Source organism: Syngnathoides biaculeatus, chromosome 22 (genome assembly GCF_019802595.1).
Source record: "Syngnathoides biaculeatus isolate LvHL_M chromosome 22, ASM1980259v1, whole genome shotgun sequence".
Classification (NCBI taxonomy): Eukaryota; Metazoa; Chordata; class Actinopteri; order Syngnathiformes; family Syngnathidae; genus Syngnathoides; species Syngnathoides biaculeatus.
Window position 1 is genome coordinate 18,735,517 of NC_084661.1, and position 23,406 is coordinate 18,758,922.

Genomic DNA, 23,406 nt, shown 5'->3' on the forward strand with positions numbered 1-23,406 from the left:
TCCGCCTCCAGATGAACAAACTGGAAGGAAGACGACAGTTGTCAGCCCATCTCGCGGATGCCTCACAACTTGGGCGGCTTTTACTAAACTTCCTGAATCTTCTGAGTTTTATGAGCTTGACTGTTGGGCTGCTGTCATTTTTTGATTTTATTGAAATTGAGAACATAAGAGAGTTGAAATTAAACAGGAAGTTCTTTGATTGAACTTAAGAGTTTAATGACATGATTATCTACAATAACTTTACAAACTTTCCTCTAGGAAGGAGACACATTAAAGCCATAAATATGGAAACAACAATTCCAGTTTACACAATTTTTTTTCAAGAATTTTTGGGAAAGGACTTTCCAAAACAAGCTTCAGCAAGAAAAAAAAAAAAAAAGACGACAGGCGGGCCTGGCACGGCCTTGGACGTCATTTGGTGGATTGAGCCTCAATGTTGATCATGTCCAAATTGGACGACAAATACGAGGTGGCACGTGAACATTTTGATTGCTGATCGGGCTGAAATCCAACCAGCACCGCTGTGGACTGTTGCTTCGCAGGGTGTTCAATCTAGAGCGGAGTGCAACAGGGCGCCGTGCCCCCCCGCCATCTTTGATTTCCTCATCTTGACAATGGCCCTCTGAAGGTCAGACGCGTGAATGGGACGGATGAAATCCTCCGACGGGCTGAGAGCCACAAACGGGAAGCTCTTACGGACAAAGAATGTTGGGGTAACAATGGCGACCGACGTGTTACTCACGCGTCGCTGCGAGTGTGTACAAAGTCTCGAACGCACAGCAGGGCGCCATCGCGGCACATCTCCCGAAGGTCACTTCCGGAGAATCCTTCCGTTTCCTTGGCGATCTCGGAAAGCTCCACCGACTTGTCTACCTGCGGGAGGGAAGGAGGGAGGTAAGGGAGGAGGCCAGGCAGTGCTCAGACGGGCGGCAGTGAGCGGCGCCAACATCTCCATTAAGTCAACCCACGCTCTCATTTTCCAGGATAAGTTTGAGGATTTCCTCCCGCTGACGCAAACTCTGCAAGGAGCGAAAGGAGAGCAAAAAAAAATGACAAAGAGAAGAGGACAAAAGATGAGAGAAGTCAGCACCATGTTTGATGTTTTGCTGGAAGCTTCTCGATGGGCTGGGCAAATTGTTTTTTTCCCCCAAACAGTCAGATGAGCCATTTTAGCAATGAAAAAATTCATTCTGATTTTGAATTTGTATTTTTTTTTTTTTTTTAAATGACATGATAATTAACATTCCATCAATTTTCCGACGCGCTTGGTCTCACGAGGGTTGCCGGAATTCTGAAATGTTTGTTCAATTATTTTACAAATTTTCTTGTTACAATTAGCCAATAATTTTAAAGGGGCATTTCAGTGGTTTGCATAAACAATGTATCCGATAGGTCATTTAATCTGTACTCTATTTTGACAGTGTGATGTTAAATCCTCTCTCATTTCAGAGTGTTTTGAGAAGATATTTAATCGACAATTATGAATTTTCAAGCGCGCTGCCATTATCACAAGTCACATGACCTACGTGGGCAGATGTGACGTGTCGCGTGCGGTTCCAAACGCTCGATTACGTGGGACACCATTTATGCCCAGTGCTGAATTCTCGGATTTATCCTCATCTGATGAAGAAATGGCAGTATCGCTTGATCGGGAAGACGGAGGAATACTTCCATACAGATTTGAACCTGTGGCTGTAAATAATGTTGAATATTCAGATGGTTCTTTGGGCGGAACGACTCAGAGTCTGACTACTCGGAGGCCTACGTGTGGGACGTAAGTGCGTAAACGAAGGCCCCCCGACCTCCGGGCTGGCAGGCGCGGAAGATTCTTCGGACGGGAATGACGCGGAACCTGACGAGCGAGCTTCGGCGGCCGGGGAGGTTCGTAATTGCCGATAAAAATCTTCTCAAAAGGATTTACCATCGCATTGTCAAAATGGAGTACATATTACGTGACCTATTGGATACATTGTTCATGCAAACCACTGGAATGCCCCTTTCAACATTGTTACTAATAAAAAAAATATTGTTAAATGTATACATTTGTTATTGTACCAATTCTCGTTGTGTACTTAATTCTAAACATTTAATGAGCTCAACGAATAAGAAAATAACATGATAAACACAACAGCGACATGCGATCACGTGGCAGCGTTCGTACCGGCTGGTTGATGTGAAACCTGGTGGGCATCCTCCTCAAGATGGCCGAGTCCAGATCTTGCGGTCGGTTGGTGGCGCCCATGACAATCACCTGCGAAGGGCGGCGGGCGCAGTTACGGCTGGCCGGCGGGCGCTCGCGGTTAGCCGTCGCCTCACCTGACAGCGGTGGTCCGTGTCCAGGCCGTCCCACAGACTCATGAACTGCGCCTTCATCATGGCCGTCGCCTCGTGGTCCGAGCTCGAGCGATTCCTCAGGAACGAATCTACGCGAAGGCACAGGACCAAAAAAAAAAAAAAAAAAAATGCAGCTGCACATAAAGACACAAAAAGAGTGCCTCGATGTCATCCCGTGGTCCGGCGCCACCATTTTTGCACTCGGTACTGGATGTCAACTAAGGTGTTCGCCACCCGGGTCGCCTGCGTGTCGCCTACGCCCGCCGAGCGGCGGTTCCTAACTGCAAAGTCGCCCGTCACCTATTTCGTCGACGAAGATGACGGCGGGCTGCAGTTTGACGGCCAGCGAGAAGACGGCGGCGGCGAGCTTCTGCGACTCGCCGTACCACTTGTCCGTCAGCGTGCTGGGCTGCAGGTTTATGAAGCGGAAGCCCGCCTCCTTGGCCGTCGCCTTGGCGATCAGGGTCTTGCCGCAACCGGGCGGCCCGTACAGCAGGACCCCTGTTACCGTGACAACTGCGTGATGTAAAGGTGGCTGATGATGATGATGATGAGGAGAAGCACCTCTGACCTTTGGGGGGCTGCAGAAGTCTAGATGTTTGGAAGAGATGTCGTTTTTGGACGGGCATGATGACAGTCTCCTGCAGTTCTGTGATGACCTCGTCGAGACCGCCTATGTCGCGCCACGACATCTAAAATTCACCCCACAATGTTGTCAACTTTTCCAAACAGACAACGTTTGGTTCTTTTGGCAAGGGTGTGTTTGTTTTTGCGTTTTGTGTGCTCTGGCGTATTGACCTGCATGCTCAGCGGGTCCACCAGGTGCGCAGCGATGCTCATCTCGTACTCGGACAGCTTGACGTCTTTGACGCCGATCTGCCGCATCAACTTCTCTGCCTGACGGACGGGCGGAAGGAAAAACACATCGCCACAGAACCTTTTTTTCCTTTGTTCCAATGTTTACGCTTCAGTTATATTTCGCATCACTTTTTGTCCTTCAGGATCAAAAGCCGCATCACGTCCAGACAGACTTTGACGTGGCTTCAAGTCTTAAAGTGAGGGAGGGGGCGTCAGCTGTTCACGCTTCCCGGTCCCGCTGTACACTATTGCAGATTTGAATTTACAGGGTTTTTTGTAAATGTTTTACCGAATATTTTTCTGTCCACTGCGCCAGCTCTTTCTCAATTTCTATTTTTTTTGTTGTCATCACATGAGCTGCTCGACAGGAGTTTTTAGTTTAAACTACACTTTCATAATTGGACCTATTGTGCTGGGCATTATTTTTTCTAGAACTGACATCACCAACACTGATTAGCACGTAGTACGCGCAGTTTCAAATTCAGTTTTTCAATTTCTTTTTTTGTCAGCCTCACTATACTTGTTTTATGGCTGCACCATAAAAACCAACTTCAGTGCGGCATCAACTGACTTGTTTCTGCGCCTCCACCTTCTGCTTGCGCGTGGGGTCGACGGCGTCCACCATCCACTTGATGGTGAAGTAGGTGACTGCGCCGAAGACGGTGAGGCGGAACAGGAGCCCCAGCACCTCGTTCCTGCCCAGGGGCCGCGCCACCTGCTCCACCGGAAGCTCCCTCAGCACCATGATGAACGACGCCGGCGAGCCGCACCTCAAGACGTCGCTCACGTAGCCAACTGGGACGCAGAAAAAGTCAAAGCCCGATCAGAAGCGCATCTTGACACGGCAGCAATGGCAAACATGCAAAATGATGACATCGTAAGGGTCGAGGAGTCCCAATGGATGAATGATTACCGACCCAGTCGTTCGGACTCGTATCGGACTTCCCGGTAACTCCAAAGGGATTTTGAGTGGACATTTTGGGGAACTCTCTTGTGAGCAATCAGACCAGACACAGCATTGTGACAGATTGGGGAAATCTTGTCACGCCCCTCATTATAAAAATGACACACGTTGACGCACGGGCGGGCGTCAACACCGTCCGACCGTCGCGTCGTCGTCATCGCGTCCGTTAAAGTGTTCAATCGTAACCGAAAAGCATAAACCTGTGGTTTTGTACAGCAAAACCGAGGGACATTTTCATAGTTGAAAGACGAAACAGAAAGTTTCCAAAAGGAGCCAAGGACTACCAATGGATGGGTTTCAAATGACGCCATCTTGTGTGTCAAAGAGGTTAGGGACGACAGGTGGTAGAAAAAAAACTTCACGCTTCACCTATTGTTATTTTATCCGATTAGTCTATGGGAATCCTGAGACTGTTGTGACGTCATTGTAACCTCATTGTGGTGGACCGTTTGAGCATCAAGTTCATTTGAGAATTTTGCTAAGTTACCCATGTAAGAGTTTACTCTCCCTCTCTCTCTCAAGGGATAACGAGTCTAATCCATCTATTTATCAATCTCTCAACGTGTCCATCCATTGACCTACTTCCTCGTCAAATTTCCAAACCTGTTTATTTACGTCTACCCGTCTTTCTTTGGCGCTTGTCTCGTTTCCAAAAGCGAAAGTCGTCGGCGCTGCTTTCGTTAGCTTAGCATTAGCTTGACCTTCCGAGGGCTCCGCGGGCGCAAGGCGGCTTGTCGAGACGGCAGAGTGACGCAAAACATGGTGGCTGAAACAACACCAAGCCAAAACTACACGTAAATGTATCAGTCGTGAACACTCTAAAGGCAAAATCTTCACCTTGCTGATAATTTCGGAGGCAGCTTAGAAGAGGAAGTTGGGGAGTGCTTCTTCTTCGTTGTAAATTGAGCAAAGAGCTCATGTCGCCATCTGCAGGTCGAGCGGGTACCGCAGCATTGTTGGGGCGAGAGAGAGAGAGAGAGAGAGAGAGAGAGAGAGACGTTTGACATCATCGATCCGATCAATGTTTAACATTTGGTTTGGAAGAAATGTCAGCAATGTCCCATTTTGAATGAAGAAGGTTTTTTTTTCTTTTAAGAGAAATTGATGTCACTTTCTCCCACCTTTCCAAAGAGCACAATTCATTCATAAAAGCAAACCATCTGGAGTTCTGAAAAAGAAATATTCTAGTGTGTGAACAACTCCTGAATGCTATGAATATATCATACAACAAATGTGAAATCAATGTTTTTAAGACAAAAAAATATTGTTTTCAAGAAGAACAGTTGATTGAAAGGCTCACTTAAGGTCATTTACTTGTAAAATGCTAAAGACCCAATATGTACGTGTATGGGTTTGAACAGTACTCTGTCAAATTTCAACAGTTTATTTTGGCAACACTGAACAAGAAGACGCTGAAGATTTCAAATGGTCAAAATGAGCCAAATTCATGTCCGAAGATGACTTTTTTTTAGGTCATTTCAATGCCCCCCCCCCCCCCCACACACACACACAGTTTTTAGCATTTCTAACATTCTGCGGAAGTTTTTATATGCTTGTTTGTGGAGTCAAAGGTATGTGATGTGGGCACATGTGCCTGGTCATTGGGAATTCCGCTGGCTCTGGTGGCATCCATTATTACCGAGTCCAAGACAGGCGCCGTCGCACGACGGTTGCCTTCTTAATCCCGGTGGAACACGTCCTACTGCTTCCAGACGGACAAAGACGGTTGTGACTGGCTGTGTTGATGTTTCCCACGCGTATCCTAAGCTAAACCGTCGTTGTCGCCTTAAACCCAACCATAGCAAAGCTCCCTGTTTTGTATTTTTGTACAAACGTGCCCTTGACGGACATTTTGGACCGCCAGAAAAATGGTCAGTATCCCCCTAGCCACCCCTGAGGATTTGCACGCTGCCGATTAAGAGCATGCAAGGTCTGCTTCCCTTCCAACATCCGTCTTCCTTTGGCTTGGCAGCTCCGTCGTCATCACACTTTTACTTACCAAAATGTTCACACTCCCTCCTCTGGATGTGTCCAAATCATCAAAGCCTGCTCCTTCTAACGTTGTCTCCAAAGCGTCGAACCCTCCCGTGACCCGGACTGGATAAACGTTATCAGGAGAGGGCGAACGCGGCGGACGGATACAGAAAATTGGGCGCCGCCGTCCCTGTGATGAGCTCATTGGCGATACTCTCCGACCTGCTCACTCCAACATCTTCATGTCAAATGCGCCCATCGTGGCCCGCCGTGGCCCGTCGTGACTTTGTGTTTGTGCATTCTTGTTATTGGAGTGGTCCGGCGCACGGGTGCTAACGTCACATCCGCCGAACGAGGGAAGCTTGTGCGGCACTTGTTGGAAGATGGCGTGCGCGTTTGGCTGTGTGGTTTAATGACAACGAAGTAATGACACACAAATACGTGCGTATGAGCGCCCATTTAACAATAGCCAGTACTTGTGTTATTTGTGTTTGAAAACATGACGTAGTGAAAGCTGTTGTGTAGCGCTAAGTTAGTAGCCTAATAAATCATGAAACAAAAATAGGATGTCACACCATGTGTCCCCCCCCCCCCCCCCCCAGAGTGAATTCCTAGAACCCGCTCTAATCCTTCTGAGCGTTTGACAACATTGTGACGAATTTTAAAAAGTTGCAGTTGAATTTTATTTGCTTTCTTTCATTTTGAGGCCACGCCCCTGTGGCAGCAGTCCAAACTTTTTTTTTTTTCCATCCAACATGTTTTGAAAACCAAAAGGACAAGAAAGTAACAAGACTGAGGCGGCGCAGACGTTAGCCAACAGCGGCTAGCCGCTTTGAGCGCGGGCCGCTAGAAGCACTTGCGGTGGACGATGGAAGGGCCCGCCTCGTCGTACTCTTGCTTGCTGATCCACATCTGCTGGAAGGTGGACAGCGACGCAAGGATGGAGCCGCCGATCCACACCGAGTACTTCCTCTCGGGGGGAGCGATGATCTGTCAAGGATGCGGGCGACACGGTCACTGTGTATACACGCTAGTCCCAAAAAGCTGATATTTCAGGATGACCTGAAAATTGAGGAAATTTCAACCTTTCCATTCGACCGTGTGTAAACCTTTGAATGCGAATGTCCAAGTGTTAAAGGGATCTCGACTTCATGCACAACTTGCGTGAAAGTAAACGGCCAGCAACATTCACAACAGATCCATGAAAAAGTGCAAATCCAGCTTTGAGACCAGATGCTGCCTGTCTTTGGCTGAGCTCTTTGTGCACAACTAACTTGTCATGACGTTTTTGTTCCAGCGAGTTTCATCCACAACACACACACACGCGCGCGCGCGCAAAGCTCAGGGGCCCCTTCCTGTTAGTGGTGTTCTGCTGATGAGTTGACAACTTTGGTGATTTCACGGATGTTAGTCCTGCCTTTTCTGAACGCCATCCATCTTTTCTGCATACGGCGAGCTCATACGAAGAAGAAGAAAACTCTTAAAAGTCCATAAAATCCAAACTACTGGGACGGCCGTTGTAATATTTTCAGAGGTGAAAGTGGGCATAAGGAAAGGAGTCGGCAAAAGGTTGGGTGACGATTGACCACAGCGTGTGGACATGAAGATTTTCTATTACTTGAAGCGTTTGGTTGATTGGGAAATGTCACCCCAAGAGCCAACGTCCACGAGTCGGCGTCTCCAGACAGGTGTCGACCTGTAAATATGCGAGGGCGGGGTCTAACCTTGATCTTCATGGTGCTGGGGGCGAGCGCAGTGATCTCCTTCTGCATGCGGTCGGCGATGCCGGGGTACATGGTGGTGCCGCCCGACAGCACATTGTTGGCGTACAGGTCCTTGCGGATGTCGATGTCGCACTTCATGATGCTGTTGTAGGTGGTCTCGTGGATGCCGGCCGACTCCATGCCTGCCGGAGCGCACGCACGCTGCGTTATGTTGGGCTAGCGACGCACGGACCTGAACGCACGCACTCACCGATGAACGACGGCTGGAACAAGGTCTCGGGGCATCGGAAGCGCTCGTTTCCGATGGTGATGACCTGCCCGTCGGGGAGCTCGTAACTTTTCTCCAGCGAGGACGACGTGGCCGCCGTGCCCATCTCGTTCTCGAAGTCCAGAGCCACGTAACACAACTTCTCCTTGATGTCGCGGACGATCTCGCGCTCGGCTGACGCGCAAAACACATATCGCCGCCGCCGTCGTCGTCAAGATGTCGCCCACGGGCCAGGGCAGAATAGGGATGGCAGACACACGTGATGGTGAACGCGCCATGACCTCATGGACGCTAATTGCACTTAAGGCGATTAGCTTTTTTAATGTCATTTATGTAATTGTAAAGAAAATGTGTCATTAAAGTTATTTTCGGAGATTTCTATCCTAATTTGAGTTCCATTTGAAAAATAGCCACAAAAGCTCTTTTCTGGGGGTTTTCTTCCAACCCTCCTTGTTGGCAGACGCTTGTGATTGGCTCTCTGGTTTTGTGCTCTCCTGCTCTCGTCTCAAACATGACATCATTTTCCAAACAGACACCCGATGACCTTTAAGCGTCACCTTGTGGTTCAATCGATTTGCTTGTCTGAGATCGGGAAAAGGTTGGAGTCATATTTACACTTTGGAACAAAGAAATGAACACTGACTTTGGACCACTTATCTTAATAATTTGGATGTTTTGGCGGGGAACGTTCATTGCAATATTGTTGGAACTGTGCACATTTATCATTAGATCAACATGGTATCACGTTTTCCACATGCTTCTCTATACACGTGCACTGTGTATGCAAACATATGCGTCATGCAACAAATACATTTGTATTCCTTTACATTTCCTCATGTTCTGTTCCCAAATTATTGTTTCTGTAAAGAACAGATGTGTTGTTCATTCATTCCAAAATAGTGAACATTGGTTTGAAACCACTTTTTTTTTTTTTTGAGGCTATCATAAAAGTAATTAAGACATTATTAAAAGGAATTAGTTAACATAGTTCTAGTTCTACTTGGGGAAAGTAACTGACATATTCCCACGATTATGACAAGTAGGCTACGCAGCTAGATTTGCACATTTTTTTTTTCCGCAACGCTGACGATGACAAGCACATTGACGGACATGCAGGCGGTCGTCGGTCGTGCGCCTACCAGTCGTGACGAAGCTGTAGCCGCGTTCGGTCAGGATCTTCATGAGGTAGTCGGTGAGGTCACGCCCGGCCAGGTCCAACCTCATGATGGCGTGAGGCAGAGCGTAACCTTCATAGATGGGAACGTTGTGGGTCACGCCGTCCCCGGAGTCCAATACGATGCCTGCCGACACGTCACAAAGGGTTAGACGCGATCGGCCGCCACCCGCATGGCCGTCGGCGGTCGTGGCCACCTGTAGTGCGTCCGGAGGCGTAGAGGGACAGGACGGCCTGGATGGCCACGTACATGGCAGGAACGTTGAACGTTTCGAACATGATCTGCACGCAATGACGCAGCCGCAAAAGGTTCAGCGTTGGAGATCAAACTTTACGAGTGGGACTCAGCCTAAGTGCAACGTGACACGAGTGCTAAAATCCTTGCGAAGACACAACCCACATCGCGATCAAGACACGGGGTGAGAAGAAAAGCGACTCGGTTAGGCAAGATGCGCGCTGGCGGGACGCAGAGCGACACAGGCGAGGCTAATCGTGACCGGGTCAGAGGCTGACGCGGGTGGGGCGCGACGGTTGAGCGAAAGGTCACAGGTCACCTGTGTCATCTTCTCTCGGTTGGCCTTGGGGTTGAGCGGCGCTTCGGTCAGGAGGGTGGGGTGCTCCTCGGGGGCCACCCGCAGCTCATTGTAGAACGAGTGATGCCATATCTGGCCCATCAGAGAGCGGAGGACATGTTCAGACGCGCCACGTGCTCGAGCGGAAGCGGGCCGGCCGGACGCGCACCTTCTCCATGTCGTCCCAGTTGGTGATGATGCCGTGCTCAATGGGGTACTTGAGGGTGAGGATTCCCCTCTTGCTCTGAGCCTCGTCGCCAACGTAACTGTCCTTCTGGCCCATGCCCACCATCACGCCCTGCGCACACACGCACGATGAAATGACAACTGCGGAAAAGGGTGGGAGCGGCTCAGCTATTCCGCACGGCGGCGACCTGGTGCCTGGGCCGGCCCACGATGGAGGGGAAGACGGCTCTGGGCGCGTCGTCTCCGGCGAATCCGGCCTTGCAAAGTCCCGATCCGTTGTCGCACACCAGGGCGGTGCTCTCCTCGTCGTCACACATGGCTGCAGGGAGGGGGCGCTACCACGCTGCGAGGGCACAAACGAGACAACACACACACACACACACACACACACACACACACACACACACACACACACACACACACACACACACACACACACACACACACCGTGAGCCGCCCTTGCTGACAAACACGCGTGACGCCGGCCAGGGGCGCCAGCAAACCCCAAGTCCAGTAGGACGAGCCCGGGTTCCGCAAGGCAAGGAAAAGGAACACTTCCTAATTTGGTCATGCGTGTGCCCACCTACACCTCTCAGCTGTGTACACCATATTTGGGCATGACATTCCTCTGCGCCTTCTAAGCAGAGACCACCACCGGGCACCGGCAGGCGACGTCGACGCAGACCTCCGGTGGACGTTCGAAGTCCAGGAAAGCAAAACGGGTGAACGCGAAGATGAGGATGTAATAACCAGGATGAGGACGTGATGAAGGTGAAGAGGGAGGAGGTGTTGAAGACGAGTGTGAGGAGCTTACCGCGGAGCTGCTGGGTGCAGGGATCGGGAGGTCGAAGGTCAGAAGAAGACGAGCGGATGAGCGGCAATCGAGTGAGGCTCCCGGCTGAGGAGACTCCTTAAGAAGCCTCCTCCGCCTCCTCCTCCTCTTCTCATCCATCCAAAAAAGGAGCGGTCCCCCTATTCCGGCCCCCCCAACATCTCATCCGCTGCAGTTGGTCTGCTTGGCTCCTTATAGGGCAGGCCTCGAGGGAAACAGCCAATTGGACACCGGGGACATTCTTCTCCCGGCAGTTTTCAGACTTTCCCTCTGGAACTAAATTCAACAAGCGCTTTCCTGCTTCAGGTTCTTGTCTCGGTCGTTCTCCTAGTTCGCTTCGAACATGCTTTCCGCCCACGACGCGTCTCCCATTCCAGGTGATTTTCCTCCTGGTCCGAACACTTGTCAAGGTCTACTTTCCCATCTATCCTCAATGAGGCCCGTTGACCTTGCGCCGACCTCGGGTCACTCCCGGTCCTACCTCCCTTTTCTGACACGCCCCTCAGCCGGCTCGACCAATTGCCAGGTGCGAGTTCTACTTTGGTTTCTGCTGTGACCGCAGCCTGGGGATTGTGGGAAATGTAGTCGAGGGCCGGGATGAAGATGAGGTCAAAGGTCAAGATGAAGGCGCACACACTCGCTCTCCTTAAAAGGAAGACAGACGACGCGCAAGACGACTTCCTGCTCAAGCGCGCGTGCATGTAAAATGTGTAGATGAAATCCAACAAGTAAAACATGAATGTCATCAAGTCCTAAAAAGGAGCTGAGAAGACATGGGAGCCCCGCCAAGAACCCCCCCCCCTCGTAAGGCAAGAGCAGGGGTCACCAATTGATCACCTTCACATTTCTCTCTCTTGGATGCACGCACATGCGCACACAGAATCACTCACACAGTCTTAGTCGACTTTGACCGAAAATGGGAAAAGATTTGCGCTCGTGACGGACTTGTGAAGCTCGAATCTGATTGGTCGACGAACATCCTCAAATCGTGCAGCTGCTTTGGAATGTGTTTGTGTGTATGTGCTTGTTCCATGGTTTTGAGTGGTTCCCGTTTGGAATTCTCGGCGGAATGTGGACACTTGGCTTGTCAACTAGTGTGTTCAGTTTTCCTCACAGCAGGTGGCGCCACTTTCCCCCCAAAAAATCTGATAGGCTTGCTTCTTTTGTTGGATTTCATCCGCCAGTCCATTTTGTCCAAGTGATACACTGTGCGAGATTTCTTTGACAACAAATCTTAGCCAACTATGTAAGATGACAGGCTGAATGTTTCTTTTCGCTCCAATTTTCAAGAATTTAACTCAAAGATATACAAATGATTTTTGTCTCAAATATTCTTCAGAAATCTGCATTAGTGAGCATTTCTCCGTTGCCAAGATGCTCCATCCACCTGACAGGTTTGCCACAGCGAGCTTGCGATTAAGCTGCACGATTACTCGACAGGAGCGCCTGAGATCACCTCTCATGCGCGCGTCGACGTGACTCACACAACACGACGGCGTGGACGCTTCAATTCAGGAGCGCGCGACTGACACGCTGCCGGCCTGTCTGCAGGCACGTCCGGCAGATCCCGATTCAGAGAATTTGCCAATACCTTCAACCGTGTAAGACCTCCAACAGGTCCACACGTCCGCCTCTGAGACGGGCTGAGAGTCCTGCTGCAAAATAAGAAAATTATTTTGACCTCAACTGTCACAAAGCGCCTCAGGGAAGCGCATCTGCATGCCAGTCATCCTCACCGGGTCACGACTTCATCCGACTGAAGTTCATTGGTCGTCCTCGCCGAATCCCGACCTGACCCGAACTGGAGTTTGTCATCCTCGTCGGGTGAATAAACCAAATAATATTTCTGTAGGGCCCATTGCACGTGTTGTTGGTATGTAGCCTCTTAAAAACTGCAATGATGGGAGGTGTGAACTCCCAAATAATTTGATACAAAATAAATCATTTAGTTTTTCACCAAAGCTTTGCTTGACGAGTTTATTTTCCCCATTAACTAACTAACTAACACACTTTCTTATTTGAATAGATATTTAGATGACCACTCTTTACTGGTGTCCTATTATTCTAAAGTACGGTACCACTACCCTTACTCGGGTCAAATATTTAGCTACTCTACCCACCTTTTTCGTCAACTAACTGTCTGGAATATCCTTGGAAGCCTTCGAAGGCAGCAAGTGACATCATCGACGTCTTGTTTATTGATATTTATTTTGTATTTTGTTGAGAGAGACAGACAAGATTAAAAAGGACAACCACAGGAGCAACCCAAAGTCCTCTGGGATCAGTTCTTTGATTGAGGAGTAGCAACCCTCCCACCCCCAAAACAATTTTTTACAGATGACATCCAACACACACGAAATATGTGCATGAGTGTCAGTGTTTGTGTGTTGCACGAAAGCTAAGTTCCACCTCCTGACCGCCACTGAGGATGTCATCAACGCGTCGCTGCAGGTCAATGTCCAGCAGCGACCAATCCAGTCTGAAAACCTCCTAGGGGGGGAAAAAAAAAAAAAAAAAAAAAGTTACTTTCACGTGTGTCTTTTGTGTGCTTGTGTTGACACGCTGCATGTACCTTCTTCCTGTGTTTGGGCGGAGCTACTGGGGGGTTGAAGTTCATGTCTTTGACGTCATAATCTACAAACAGCTGCATCGGCGACCTGAATGGGATGTTGACATGCGTTAGCATAGCAACCAGAGGGTCACAGCGCACTACCCGAGACGACACACCGGCGTACCTGCGAGTCAAATCGAGCGGGAGCGAAGCGGCGCCTTCGCTGGGGGCGCCGCGACTCAGATGGGATGACAGCTGGCGCACCACCGGGTGGAAGTGTCTCTGTGCCAACGACACAGTGCAACGTCAAACATGGCCTCATAACTTGACGCCATGTACACGCATACCTGCAGCGTGTGCAGCTCCCACAAGGTGGTGTTGTGAGCGTTGCAGTGTTCCGGCTGGTGAAGTTCTGGCAGGTAGAAGCCGCCGCCCTGAACCTCATTGTCCAGCAGGAAGTCACACTTGGGAAACGACTGACACCGCACGCAAACAAAACCGCGAATAAGTCGGTTCGCCGCACGCACACGTTGGCACGACCGCACACGCGTGCACTTACGTGCAACGCCGCCCTGGTGGCGGCGAGGAGTCCCACACCGGCGTTGGCATCCACGTGGATGCTGAGCGAGGCGAGACGCTTGATGAACGCCATCGCCCTCTGGGGGCTCACTTGCTTCCTGCGGCGGATCAACATTGCATCCAGGCAGCGCAGCACGATGATGATGTCATCATTGGGAGCCCCTGAGGAACACGGGTCATCAGCACCGCCATGCCGCCCCCTCCCAATCCGCTATAAAGTATAGTGAGGCGCCCATTTTGTCAAATCCCTACTTGCCGCCATTGAGACATGACTTGCTTTTGTACCATGAGCACGCTTGTAACTCAAAAACCACTTAAAATATTTAAAATCTTTCCTCACTGACGTCTTGCAAACACAAACGTTTTTAGCTTCAAACATTGCAACGTTGTACTTACATTAATGAGAAATAAAATGAAAAAAAAAAAAAAAAAAAAAAAAAAAAAAAAAGAAACACTGTTACTCCTCCAACAATGCTGCTCATAGCGGTATCTGTACCTTGGCCACCTGGGGGCAATTCAAAACCGACTGCATTCTACTGGAGACCAGGCGCCTCCCAACTTCTCAGTACAGCACTATTAGTCGTTCTTCACAGATGCTGGAAAAACATGTCTGTAGATACTGGTGTATTGTCTATCGACATGTTTTGCTGCACTATTTGTGTTGGGATGGCCGGTACATAAAAGCTAACGCCACAACCGCCACCACATCGATGCTAAATGTCAGCCCAAGTGCCGACGGAGTTTCCCCCTTGTACGTTACCGTAAAAACTAACAGTCATTTTGTAGTCGATTTAACTACACAATGTGTCACCTTTTGAGTAAACCGTCACTGGGAGAGGCATTCAACAGCTTGAAAACTTTTACTAATCGTGATTGCCAAAGTATGCACGGTGTCAAGTTCATTGCCACCCAACCGCTCGGACCTCAACTTTGCACTCCCAAGTAATAAATAAATAAAGTGTGGAAAAACTCATGAGTTTGGTCACTTATATCTCAAGGCTGGGCTACACGGTGATCGGAAGTCAGAAATAATGACTGCATTCGCAATCGTCATCGTTCCTGACTACTATCACCACAAAGGAATCTTTAGTGGCCATTTTAGAAATCCACATCCAGTGATTCCCGAAACAGCCGACCTACCCCCGCTTGAAGAGAGAAGGTCACGTGACACCCACCTGCATGCAGACTAGGCAACATGGCGTACAGCTGAGCGTAAAAGTTCAGAGGGTCGATCGTGAGGACGTCACCTGGACACAAAGGCATCATCAATACCTGACAGTACACGTGTACACGCGTGGCGAGCGATCGCACACACCTTGTCCTGACAGGATAGTGAAGACAGTCTGAATGCAGTGAAGAATCTCCCGGTTGGTCAGATCCTGCACGGTAAACCGGCACGCAATCAAATCAGTCGTGCTGTCCCAAAACTGACTAGTTGGGGGGGGAGTCTGTGTCATACTCACTCCTGATTGGATAAGGCTCTGAAGCACATTGAGCAGGTCATCGAAGAACTCCAAGTTGATCAAGTGGGAAAAACTGACACAAGACTTCACCATTAGCATACTTTGTTTCTTGAGTGGGTCGCGAAATTTCGCAATTGTAAAATATGTGCCTTGGCTGTATGATGGTGAATGAAAAGTGTGTGTGTGCGCGCGCGCGCGCGCCCATTACTTGGCCAGCCCCTCCAAGACGGCAGGAAGAAGGACAGACTTCTGACATTTTTTCAAAATTCGGAAATAGATGAGGAAGACCATGTTCAGAGTCTCCGTGTGCTGTAGGACGACAAGAATTTTCGTAATTTTACTTTAGATATTGAGCATTTTTACAATCCATTAATCTATTGAAGATTCCGTTAAATGGTCAGATCAAAATTGATTGGAAATGATAATTGATTGCGAGGTATTTTTGGATTGTTTAACGGGGAAATAAAATCAAATAATAATCTGCAATATGCGGAACGTCAAATGAAGAGAAACCCCAAAACAGGTTTGTGGATTTCCTGTTTTTGCTCCACTAACAAAAATGATGACACGATTGCTCGAAGCTCAACTTACAACATTTTTTTTTCTCCATGGATGGGTTTTTACCCTTCTCGGAAATGTTGCGACAACAGCTATCTATCCATCGTTTCATCATGACTTCAGCATTTTAATAGATCCTCTCATCCAAACAAGACTCGCTAGTGGCTGAAGTGCTCCAGAGAACTAAAATTTCAATTTGGGTATTGAAGAGAGCCCAAAGAGACCCCGCTGCACTCCTCACCATTTTGATCTTCTTGTCTTTGCTGTCTGACGCTTCAGCTTCCAGAAGCTCCTGCTGCAGCATCTCCTCCGCCTTCTTCCACTGTACGCAGACACGCAAGAGGGTGAGCGATGTCGCTCGGCGACGGGCGGCAGCGTCATCTCCGCCGCGGGCCGCCTTCCGTTACCTTGCGTTGCATGCGTGACAGTTTGCTCTTCTTGTCTTTGTAGCTCATGGTCCTGGCGGTGGGTGTGATGTCGCTCAGGTCCTTCTTCACGTGCACTTCCTGAATCCTCACGTTCAGCAGTGTCTGCAGCACCTGCGCAGGCACAGAAACGCGCAGATAAGGGCTTCGGCGTCAGCCATATTGGATGTGGCAGAGCCGCGCATAAAACTGATACAAGCTAATGGGCCAAATGTTCCCAAAGGGACAACTGGAAAATTTTGGCACGGTGGGGGACTTCACAGTTCTGAGGCTGGCCTTCAACTCCCGGCCTCGCCTGCGTGGAACTTGCATGTTCTTCCTGTGCCTGTGTGAGTTTTCACCGGGCACTCTGGTTTCCTCCCATGTCCCAAAAACATGCATTGGAGATTGACTGAAGACTATAAATTGCCCGTAGGTGTGAATGTGTGTGCAAATGGTTGCTTGTTTATGTGTGCCCTCCGATTGGCTGGCGACACCAGGGTGTACACCGCCTCTCGCCCGAAGATAGACAGGATAGGCTCCTGCACGGCTACTAGCCTTGTGAGGATACAGAAAGTGGATGACAAATAAAAACTGAAACAGATAACTTAATGCCCCTCAATTACAGTTTTGCGGCAACACCAAACTACACGTTTCACTTTTAAATCTGATCAGAAATATTTACTCATATGTTTATAGCAGACCAGAAAAAGAAGGTTGCGGTCTCAAGGTTGGAATGTTGTTTATATCAACTGTTATTGTGATGATTGAAATTCTAATATCAACAGTGGAGGTGTGTAGAAGTCAAGTGTATAAAGATATGCGTGTGTGTGTGTATTTGTTGTAGGATAAAGTCAGTATCTTGGGGTGGCCATCACAAATCTCTGACCTGAATACCATGGAAAAGTTGTGGGCACATCTTAAAAGGCGTGTGCGAGCAAGAAGAAAAGAAAAGTGACAAAGCTGACTCAGCTCCAGCGGTTCTGTCAGAAGGAAAGGACCAGAAGTCCAGCACTGGCACTGGCACGAACTTGTGGAAGCTGACCCTAAAACTTTGACCCAAGTCATGCAGTTCAAATGAAATGCTACTCCATAATATGAAGGTTTTGGATGTAAACTTTTGACCTGGGAGAAAATCTAAAATTCTCCGTCTCATTATTGTGGCATTTCACAAAATGAAGTAATTTTGGTGATCCTGACTGACCTGAAACTGGAGAGGTGTGAGGTTTGTTTTTTATATATATATATATATATATATAATATATATATATATATACACATATATTCCAACAAACCTCCACTGTTATTAGAATTCTGATCATCACTTACAGTCGATGTAAACAACAGATAGATGGCCGCCCGCTTTCCTCTGATGGGTTGTCTCCACACGTATTTATGTTGACCCCAATGCTTGTGACAGGAGAGGCAGGCGCAGAGCTCTGCTAGTGACATTTATAAGCTCGAGAAATTCCAAAGAGCTGATTTCAAGCCTCTCAGCGGAAAACCCTCCGGAATTCTGGAATACGTGTGCTGTTCTCCCCACCTCTGCTTAATGGGAAAATATTTAATCTGTCTCTCTAATAAGATTGTGAAATGGATTTGCAACGTTGCATTACCTTGGGCCTGACATTGTAGTTGAGACTTTTGACGAGCCCAGAGATGACTCGCACGGCAGCAAGCGAGGCCCCGCCCACCTTGTCCTGGCGAAACAGCTTGGCGAAGACCTGGCAGCACATGTCGGACACCTGAGGAGACACGGTGTGCGCGTCAGCATGGGGCGCGACAAGAGGGTCCGGGCGGGGCTGACCGTCTCGTCGGAGTCGTTCATCAGTGGCGCCAAGGCCACCAGGATGTTGTTGTGGAAGTTGAAATGCGACATGGCGAGCAGCAGTTCACACAGGCAGCGCACGGCCACCCCGGCCAGGCCCGAGTAGCACTCCAGAGACACCGCCCGGCTGCGCTTGCTCTTTTTCTGCTTCCAGTCTGCACGCACGCAAACGATCGTTAGCTCGAGCTGGCCCCACGCAAGCCACGTTGCGTCACGTGTCTTCTTGCGGAATTGCAAGTGAGAGCAGGACGCAGTAGGGCGGGGCAATTTTTCAAAACTTAAATCATGATTTTGATTTTGGAGCGGGTTGTGTATGCAAGTTCCTGCATTGCAAAAGTGCCCTGAATGCGCCCAAGGTAGCTTGCCGCAAGTGTGTGTCACGGATATTTTTCGGCCCTGCCCGAGTGTGCCTTTAATCGTGGAAAGCACATTGAGTGTATGAAATGCCCTATACAAATACATTTGCTTTGCTTTGTACAAACCAGGTAGCATTTACTGCAAAACTAAAATGCACAACAAAAAGAATCACACACTCTGTATATTTAATTAGTCACTTTGTTGTTCCGGAAAGACTGCCAACACTCAATGGAAAACCTGACTGACAAGCTAGCTAAAAATCAGCGTTAGATCAGGAAAGGGATGTACCATCAAATATTCACACACAAACAGATCTAACAGTATACATATATTAGAATACTCATAGGGTCTTATTCTTGCTAATCCATGAAAACATGAGCTCCATTAAACAGCTGCTTTCTACTCGTAAACTCCCTTCTTCAATTGCGCGGCATTATTTGGATACTGTTAATTATTACTGGCCACTCAATGTCTTTGAGAAGTGTGTGCACCATTTGCACGAATGTCACTATGCCAGATCATAGCATGATTCAGCCAAACCCAAAAAATCTTGGTTCTGATTTCCTACATTACAGAACTAGGGTCGCTAGGTCGTTTGACTTGATATTGCTCAGTAACGCTATCACATGGGACGAGGCAGTAACGTTAGCTGACGCTCGCGAACGCAAAACGTTCTGGCAACAAGAGGCAGGAAAACAAGACTGAAATAGAAAATGACGGACGAGGAAGTGGCGCGGCTGCTGTCAAAGCAGAACTGTGCTTCGGCATATGCGCGCGTGTGGCCGTGGAGAACAACGGCCCTCAAAGATTTGTTACTTGGTGTAAAAATGTTTGGGACAGCGGGAATTTTTGGGGTCGGTCGGGACATCGGAACCACAAGCTTTTATTTTAATGCCTTACTCATTTTATACTGCTTTAAATGGCTTGAGAACTGCATCATTTACGCAATTGGCATGATCTCAATATGACCACACGAGTAGCCTCACCCTAACCCTAGTTGCTGCACACGTTTTTAACGTCCCAAATGTATATTTCATCATAGCGGCTGTTTGCGGCTCCAACTACGGGAGACAAACTTGCTTGTCTTGTGACATACTTTGCCAAACAAAAAAAGCTGATTCCACTCTTTTCACAGCCGTTGACTTTTCGGTGGTTAAATAAACATTGAAACGCGTGTTGGCCAGGTAAAAGGCTCGCGGCGTAGCACGTGCTCCGTGACCACCTGGCACCAAGCATGTGCCCATGTGCCATTCGCCCTATGCTACCTTTAATGCACTGCTCCAAGTCCTCCAGGTAGAACTTGTACTGACTCAGCAGTCCTTCCTCAAACTCCCGCAGCTCCTGCGTCTCCTTCTTCACCTGCAACAAGATCAACATCGTCACACACTGAGTCACTAATAATGCCCGAACAATCAGATGATCAGATTTTTTTTGTTTGAGGCCACTCCGACATTAGACAGCTAAACTGCTGCAAACGGTTAATCGGCTAAAAGAAATTACAGATATATTACAGATATTAAAGACACGCATTTGACAACTTAATAGTGGTTTGTCTTTTAGCATTTAACTTTACAACAGTGAAATATTGCCACAAACCCGGTACCTTGGTGGCTTTCTCTGCTGCGGTCAAAGTTCGTATCTTGTAGGTGGGGGCGATGTCTTTGAAGATTTCCATCAAGGACACCATCACCAACTTCCTCACAGTCACCGCCACCCGAGGATCCGCCTCCATCAACATCCCACGCAACTGCTTGACACACTTCATCTGCACACACGGGGAAGATTTGCCACGCATACACAGTTGAGATGTTACACATGCGAGACAAACGTGGCCCATTCACACTTGTGCAAGCACACAAACACACAAGTGTGGCTCTGACATTTTTGACAGGGTTTGAGATGACAGTGGACGCCAGGCGTGCAATAGTCAACTTCTTTTCTTTGATCTTGCACGCTCTCACTTCCTGTTGCTGTGCTGGCGTGAGGGGCGTGCCGCTCGCTAGCTCCGCCTCCCCTGAAAACAAGGGCAGCGCCAAGTGATTGAGAGCTTCCAGTATGAAACGCCGGAGGGAGCTTTTGCGCTCGCAGTGGCAGTGTTGCTATTGACAAGATGGCAGCAAGTTGACCGTCAGTACACTTTGAAGTGATCCCAACCGTTTTCAGCCTCCTGTCTCGTCTCCTCTTGTTCTTCTTCGTCCTCTTCCTCCTCCATCTGTTTCGTCACCACTGCACATGCACAAAAGATGACCAATCGTCAACAAAAGTGCTCAATTTAAGTGATGAATAATTTGTGAACAGAAGGTAGAGTGACAAAGCGGTGAGGCCATTTCGGGGTTCGGTCGTCACCTCTGTGTATGCTCTGTGGGATGAGTTTAGTCTTGTCTTTGATTGGCAGCAGGTGCACTACTTCCGTCTCAGGCGCAACAGTCATCTTTCTGGGAATTTTCTCGTACCCTCGCATCACCTCCGACTTTCGCTTCTTGGCGCCGTGCACCGGCCCACTGTGACGTACACACACACACACACACACACACACACACACACACACACACACACACACACACACACGTGATCTTCCGACACGCCTTGAACAAGCGTGCGTGCGTGCACTGTTACCATGACGACAGGTCTCTGCTGAGGAACGAGGACATCCGTTGCAAGTTGTCGTCATCCATCATGTCGGTGGGCAAACTCTCCAGGAAGTCTTCTTCCTCCTCTTCCTCTGACACGCCCACGCCACATGACAGGAACAGTAGCAACATGAGAACATTTCGCAAAAACGGTTGGTTGGATAAACATTTCACAACTTGTGGACCTTCGAGATTTTTCCCTCAAATATCCACTAAAAACCCTGTTGCTCTGGTTTGGGAGTCAAGAATGATGATGGTGACTGTGAACACTCATTAGTCCTGAATCCTCGCCCACTAGAATTAGCAATGAGACAAGATTCACCGCGAAGATAGTCTGATGAAAAAAATTAGTCTGGTTGGAAAAAAAACACTTCAACCTGAATACAACACAGCAAGAACTTCAAAATTTGGATGATAAGATTTGGAAAAGTGGAGCTTTTTGCGTTCCCGCTCAATGTTTTTGTGTGACATCACCAATAGAAAAACTGCTTTGAAGACCCCCTCAATCTGAGTAAAACACGTCTTTCTTGATTATTTCACAACGTATCTCCTCCAAACTTTGGTTTCATCTGCTCTGACTGGCTGACATGTTCTAAAAAAAAAATGCACCAATAAAATGACACGGGCCAGAATTCCGAGTTCTCCTAGTGGACACTTCCAAATGAGCGAGACATTTCAAACGCTGCCACTTTTGCTGAAAGTTTTACTTAAAATTAACGGTGAGAAGAGCAGCACGTGCATCAGTAATCAGTCATTTCTTTGCAGATTTCTTTTTTTGTTCTGCAGGGTTTTCGAGTCTTTTGACGTGCTGATATTTTAGGCATTGCCACAAAAATGCCAAGCACTCAATATGTTGCAAGTCTCAGGACATTCACACCATGATCCCATAAAGGTGACATGGCGGCGGGTCACGTGAAAGTGTGCTTTAATGAGACTCGTTTGTGTGTGCGTGGTCTCACCGGACCTGCGGGGAGTGGCGTCGAGCGGGCGCGGCGTGGCGAGCGCCGCGCCCTTCAGCGCCTGCCGCATCCTTTTGTGCTCCTTGCGCTGCTTCTTGTCACAGTTTTGTCGTTTCATCTGCCGGTTCTTCAACTTGTTCTCCAGCTTCATGTTGCTCGTCTTCAGCAGCCGCCGGAACGTCGGCCGGCGCTTCTTGGAGCGAGGCTACGGTCGGACGACCCACCAAAGAAGAAGCAAACGCCAAGACAAACACACAAGCATGGCCGGTTCATTCAAGTTTGTGCACTTTGTTGATAATTAGAAAACAATTGAACCTTTTGACAAATGGTGTAGAATTATGACATTTTTAATACATCAGGAAATCATTTTTTAAAGCTTAACCCTTAATATATCGCCTCCACACATTTGAAACACTGTGCTGCATCTACTTTTGGATCATATTTTTTTAGGGTTGATTTTGTTTGGGGTTTTTTTTTTTGTGCATATAGAACCGCACACTCAGGATACATCGGGCTTAATTGCTCCAAATGGAGTGCAGTGCCCCCCAAATCACAGATATGCGCCACACAGAGACTTGTTCCAGGAGTAAAATGCAACAAAAAAACGAAAAGGCACAGTAATTCTCCCTCCGCGTAGCTCCCAAGGAAAACTGACTGTCCGCATCTACAAAGGAGTGTTTACTCGACGTCTCATTCGGAGACCTGTGCTCCAAACTTTCAACTAAGTCAACTAACACCTGCATTATTCGCTCGTTGTTTTATTGCGGCGAGTAGAGCCTAAAGCCTTCTTCCTTCCAGATACCGCGGGGACGCCCAGAAGAGGCTGAGGAGAAGGGGAGCCTGCGCGACCCGACCTCGGATAAATGGAAGAAAATGGATACAACCATTTAACATCCCCTTTGGCTTCTGTTTGCCTTTTACTCACCGGAGCCATAACGATGCTCAAAAGTGTTCAGGCACAACGAAGACAGATACAAGCGTATGCAACGCGTGGATCAGGATCAGTGACCCGGAAACTAAAGAGTTGATATGACGCAAATGCAAAACGTTCCGCTGGAGACAGCGAAACTAGCGGTAGGATGCCGCATTGCAACCTGTCCTTCCAAAAGGCGCAACTCAAAAAAAATAGAATGGCGCTAGAGATTTATGCATTGCATTTCAGCATTGGATTTCCAAAAGAGAAAGTCATCA

The 23,406-nt window shown here is 48.5% G+C and overlaps 3 protein-coding genes across 11 annotated transcripts; all 3 read right to left on the bottom strand.

Annotated features, from left to right (window-relative positions):
- Window positions 1–191: 191 nt before the first annotated feature.
- On the bottom strand, window positions 192–6,441 carry atad1b (ATPase family AAA domain containing 1b). Of its 5 annotated transcripts, XM_061811202.1 has the most exons (11): window positions 6,156–6,441; window positions 4,994–5,083; window positions 3,764–3,987; window positions 3,133–3,231; window positions 2,906–3,026; window positions 2,635–2,835; window positions 2,317–2,423; window positions 2,162–2,251; window positions 969–1,019; window positions 743–873; window positions 192–668 (listed from the first exon to the last, which is right to left on the bottom strand). In XM_061811202.1, the coding sequence occupies exons 2-11, from the start codon at window positions 5,073–5,075 to the stop codon at window positions 548–550; spliced, it is 1,227 nt and encodes a 408-aa protein (XP_061667186.1). In that variant the 5' UTR covers window positions 5,076–5,083; window positions 6,156–6,441; the 3' UTR covers window positions 192–547. The 5 variants fall into 5 exon arrangements, with proteins under 5 accessions (XP_061667186.1, XP_061667188.1, XP_061667185.1 ...); XM_061811204.1 differs by lacking the exons at window positions 4,994–5,083; window positions 6,156–6,441 and adding an exon at window positions 4,760–4,974; XM_061811201.1 differs by lacking the exons at window positions 4,994–5,083; window positions 6,156–6,441 and adding an exon at window positions 4,110–4,730 and having other exon boundaries at window positions 192–691.
- Window positions 6,442–6,789: 348 nt separating this feature from the next.
- On the bottom strand, window positions 6,790–11,020 carry acta2 (actin alpha 2, smooth muscle). 2 transcript variants are annotated; one of them, XM_061811218.1, is made up of 9 exons: window positions 10,869–11,020; window positions 10,243–10,397; window positions 10,038–10,166; window positions 9,851–9,961; window positions 9,494–9,578; window positions 9,262–9,423; window positions 8,105–8,296; window positions 7,855–8,036; window positions 6,790–7,120 (listed from the first exon to the last, which is right to left on the bottom strand). In XM_061811218.1, exons 2-9 carry the CDS (start codon window positions 10,369–10,371, stop codon window positions 6,977–6,979), a joined length of 1,134 nt encoding a protein of 377 aa, XP_061667202.1. In that variant the 5' UTR covers window positions 10,372–10,397; window positions 10,869–11,020; the 3' UTR covers window positions 6,790–6,976. The 2 variants fall into 2 exon arrangements, with proteins under 2 accessions (XP_061667202.1, XP_061667203.1); XM_061811219.1 differs by lacking the exon at window positions 10,869–11,020 and adding an exon at window positions 10,638–10,779.
- A 161-nt stretch (window positions 11,021–11,181) lies between these two features.
- Window positions 11,182–23,297, bottom strand: noc3l (NOC3-like DNA replication regulator). Of its 4 annotated transcripts, none has more exons than XM_061811195.1 (23): window positions 23,141–23,297; window positions 22,216–22,420; window positions 21,243–21,348; window positions 20,973–21,127; window positions 20,781–20,852; window positions 20,507–20,640; window positions 20,230–20,391; window positions 19,892–19,985; window positions 18,249–18,424; window positions 18,058–18,186; window positions 16,445–16,576; window positions 16,279–16,359; window positions 15,688–15,788; window positions 15,480–15,552; window positions 15,332–15,395; window positions 15,192–15,263; window positions 13,997–14,178; window positions 13,785–13,913; window positions 13,622–13,719; window positions 13,459–13,543; window positions 13,296–13,376; window positions 12,623–12,732; window positions 11,182–12,538 (listed from the first exon to the last, which is right to left on the bottom strand). In XM_061811195.1, exons 1-23 carry the CDS (start codon window positions 23,147–23,149, stop codon window positions 12,367–12,369), a joined length of 2,622 nt encoding a protein of 873 aa, XP_061667179.1. In that variant the 5' UTR covers window positions 23,150–23,297; the 3' UTR covers window positions 11,182–12,366. The 4 variants fall into 4 exon arrangements, with proteins under 4 accessions (XP_061667179.1, XP_061667178.1, XP_061667180.1 ...); XM_061811194.1 differs by having other exon boundaries at window positions 11,182–12,541; XM_061811196.1 differs by lacking the exon at window positions 23,141–23,297 and adding an exon at window positions 22,953–23,090 and having other exon boundaries at window positions 11,182–12,541.
- Between the last annotated feature and the right edge of the window lie 109 nt (window positions 23,298–23,406).

Coding starts and splice junctions, on each gene's coding strand:
- atad1b (XM_061811200.1), bottom strand. CDS start 4,467: ATGGCGTCATTTGAAACCCATCCATTGGTAGTCCTTGGCTCCTTTTGG. Junction 3,988..4,109: donor ATACGAGTCCGAACGACTGG/GTCGGTAATCAT, acceptor TCTGCGTCCCAG/TTGGCTACGTGAGCGACGTC. Junction 3,232..3,763: donor AGGTGGAGGCGCAGAAACAA/GTCAGTTGATGC, acceptor CCCGTCCGTCAG/GCAGAGAAGTTGATGCGGCA.
- acta2 (XM_061811218.1), bottom strand. CDS start 10,371: ATGTGTGACGACGAGGAGAGCACCGCCCTGGTGTGCGACAACGGATCG. Junction 10,167..10,242: donor TGGGCCGGCCCAGGCACCAG/GTCGCCGCCGTG, acceptor GTGTGTGCGCAG/GGCGTGATGGTGGGCATGGG. Junction 9,579..9,850: donor ACCGAGAGAAGATGACACAG/GTGACCTGTGAC, acceptor CATTGCGTGCAG/ATCATGTTCGAAACGTTCAA.
- noc3l (XM_061811194.1), bottom strand. Junction 18,187..18,248: donor TGAACGACTCCGACGAGACG/GTCAGCCCCGCC, acceptor GTGTCTCCTCAG/GTGTCCGACATGTGCTGCCA. Junction 15,396..15,479: donor AGAGCCTTATCCAATCAGGA/GTGAGTATGACA, acceptor TTTACCGTGCAG/GATCTGACCAACCGGGAGAT.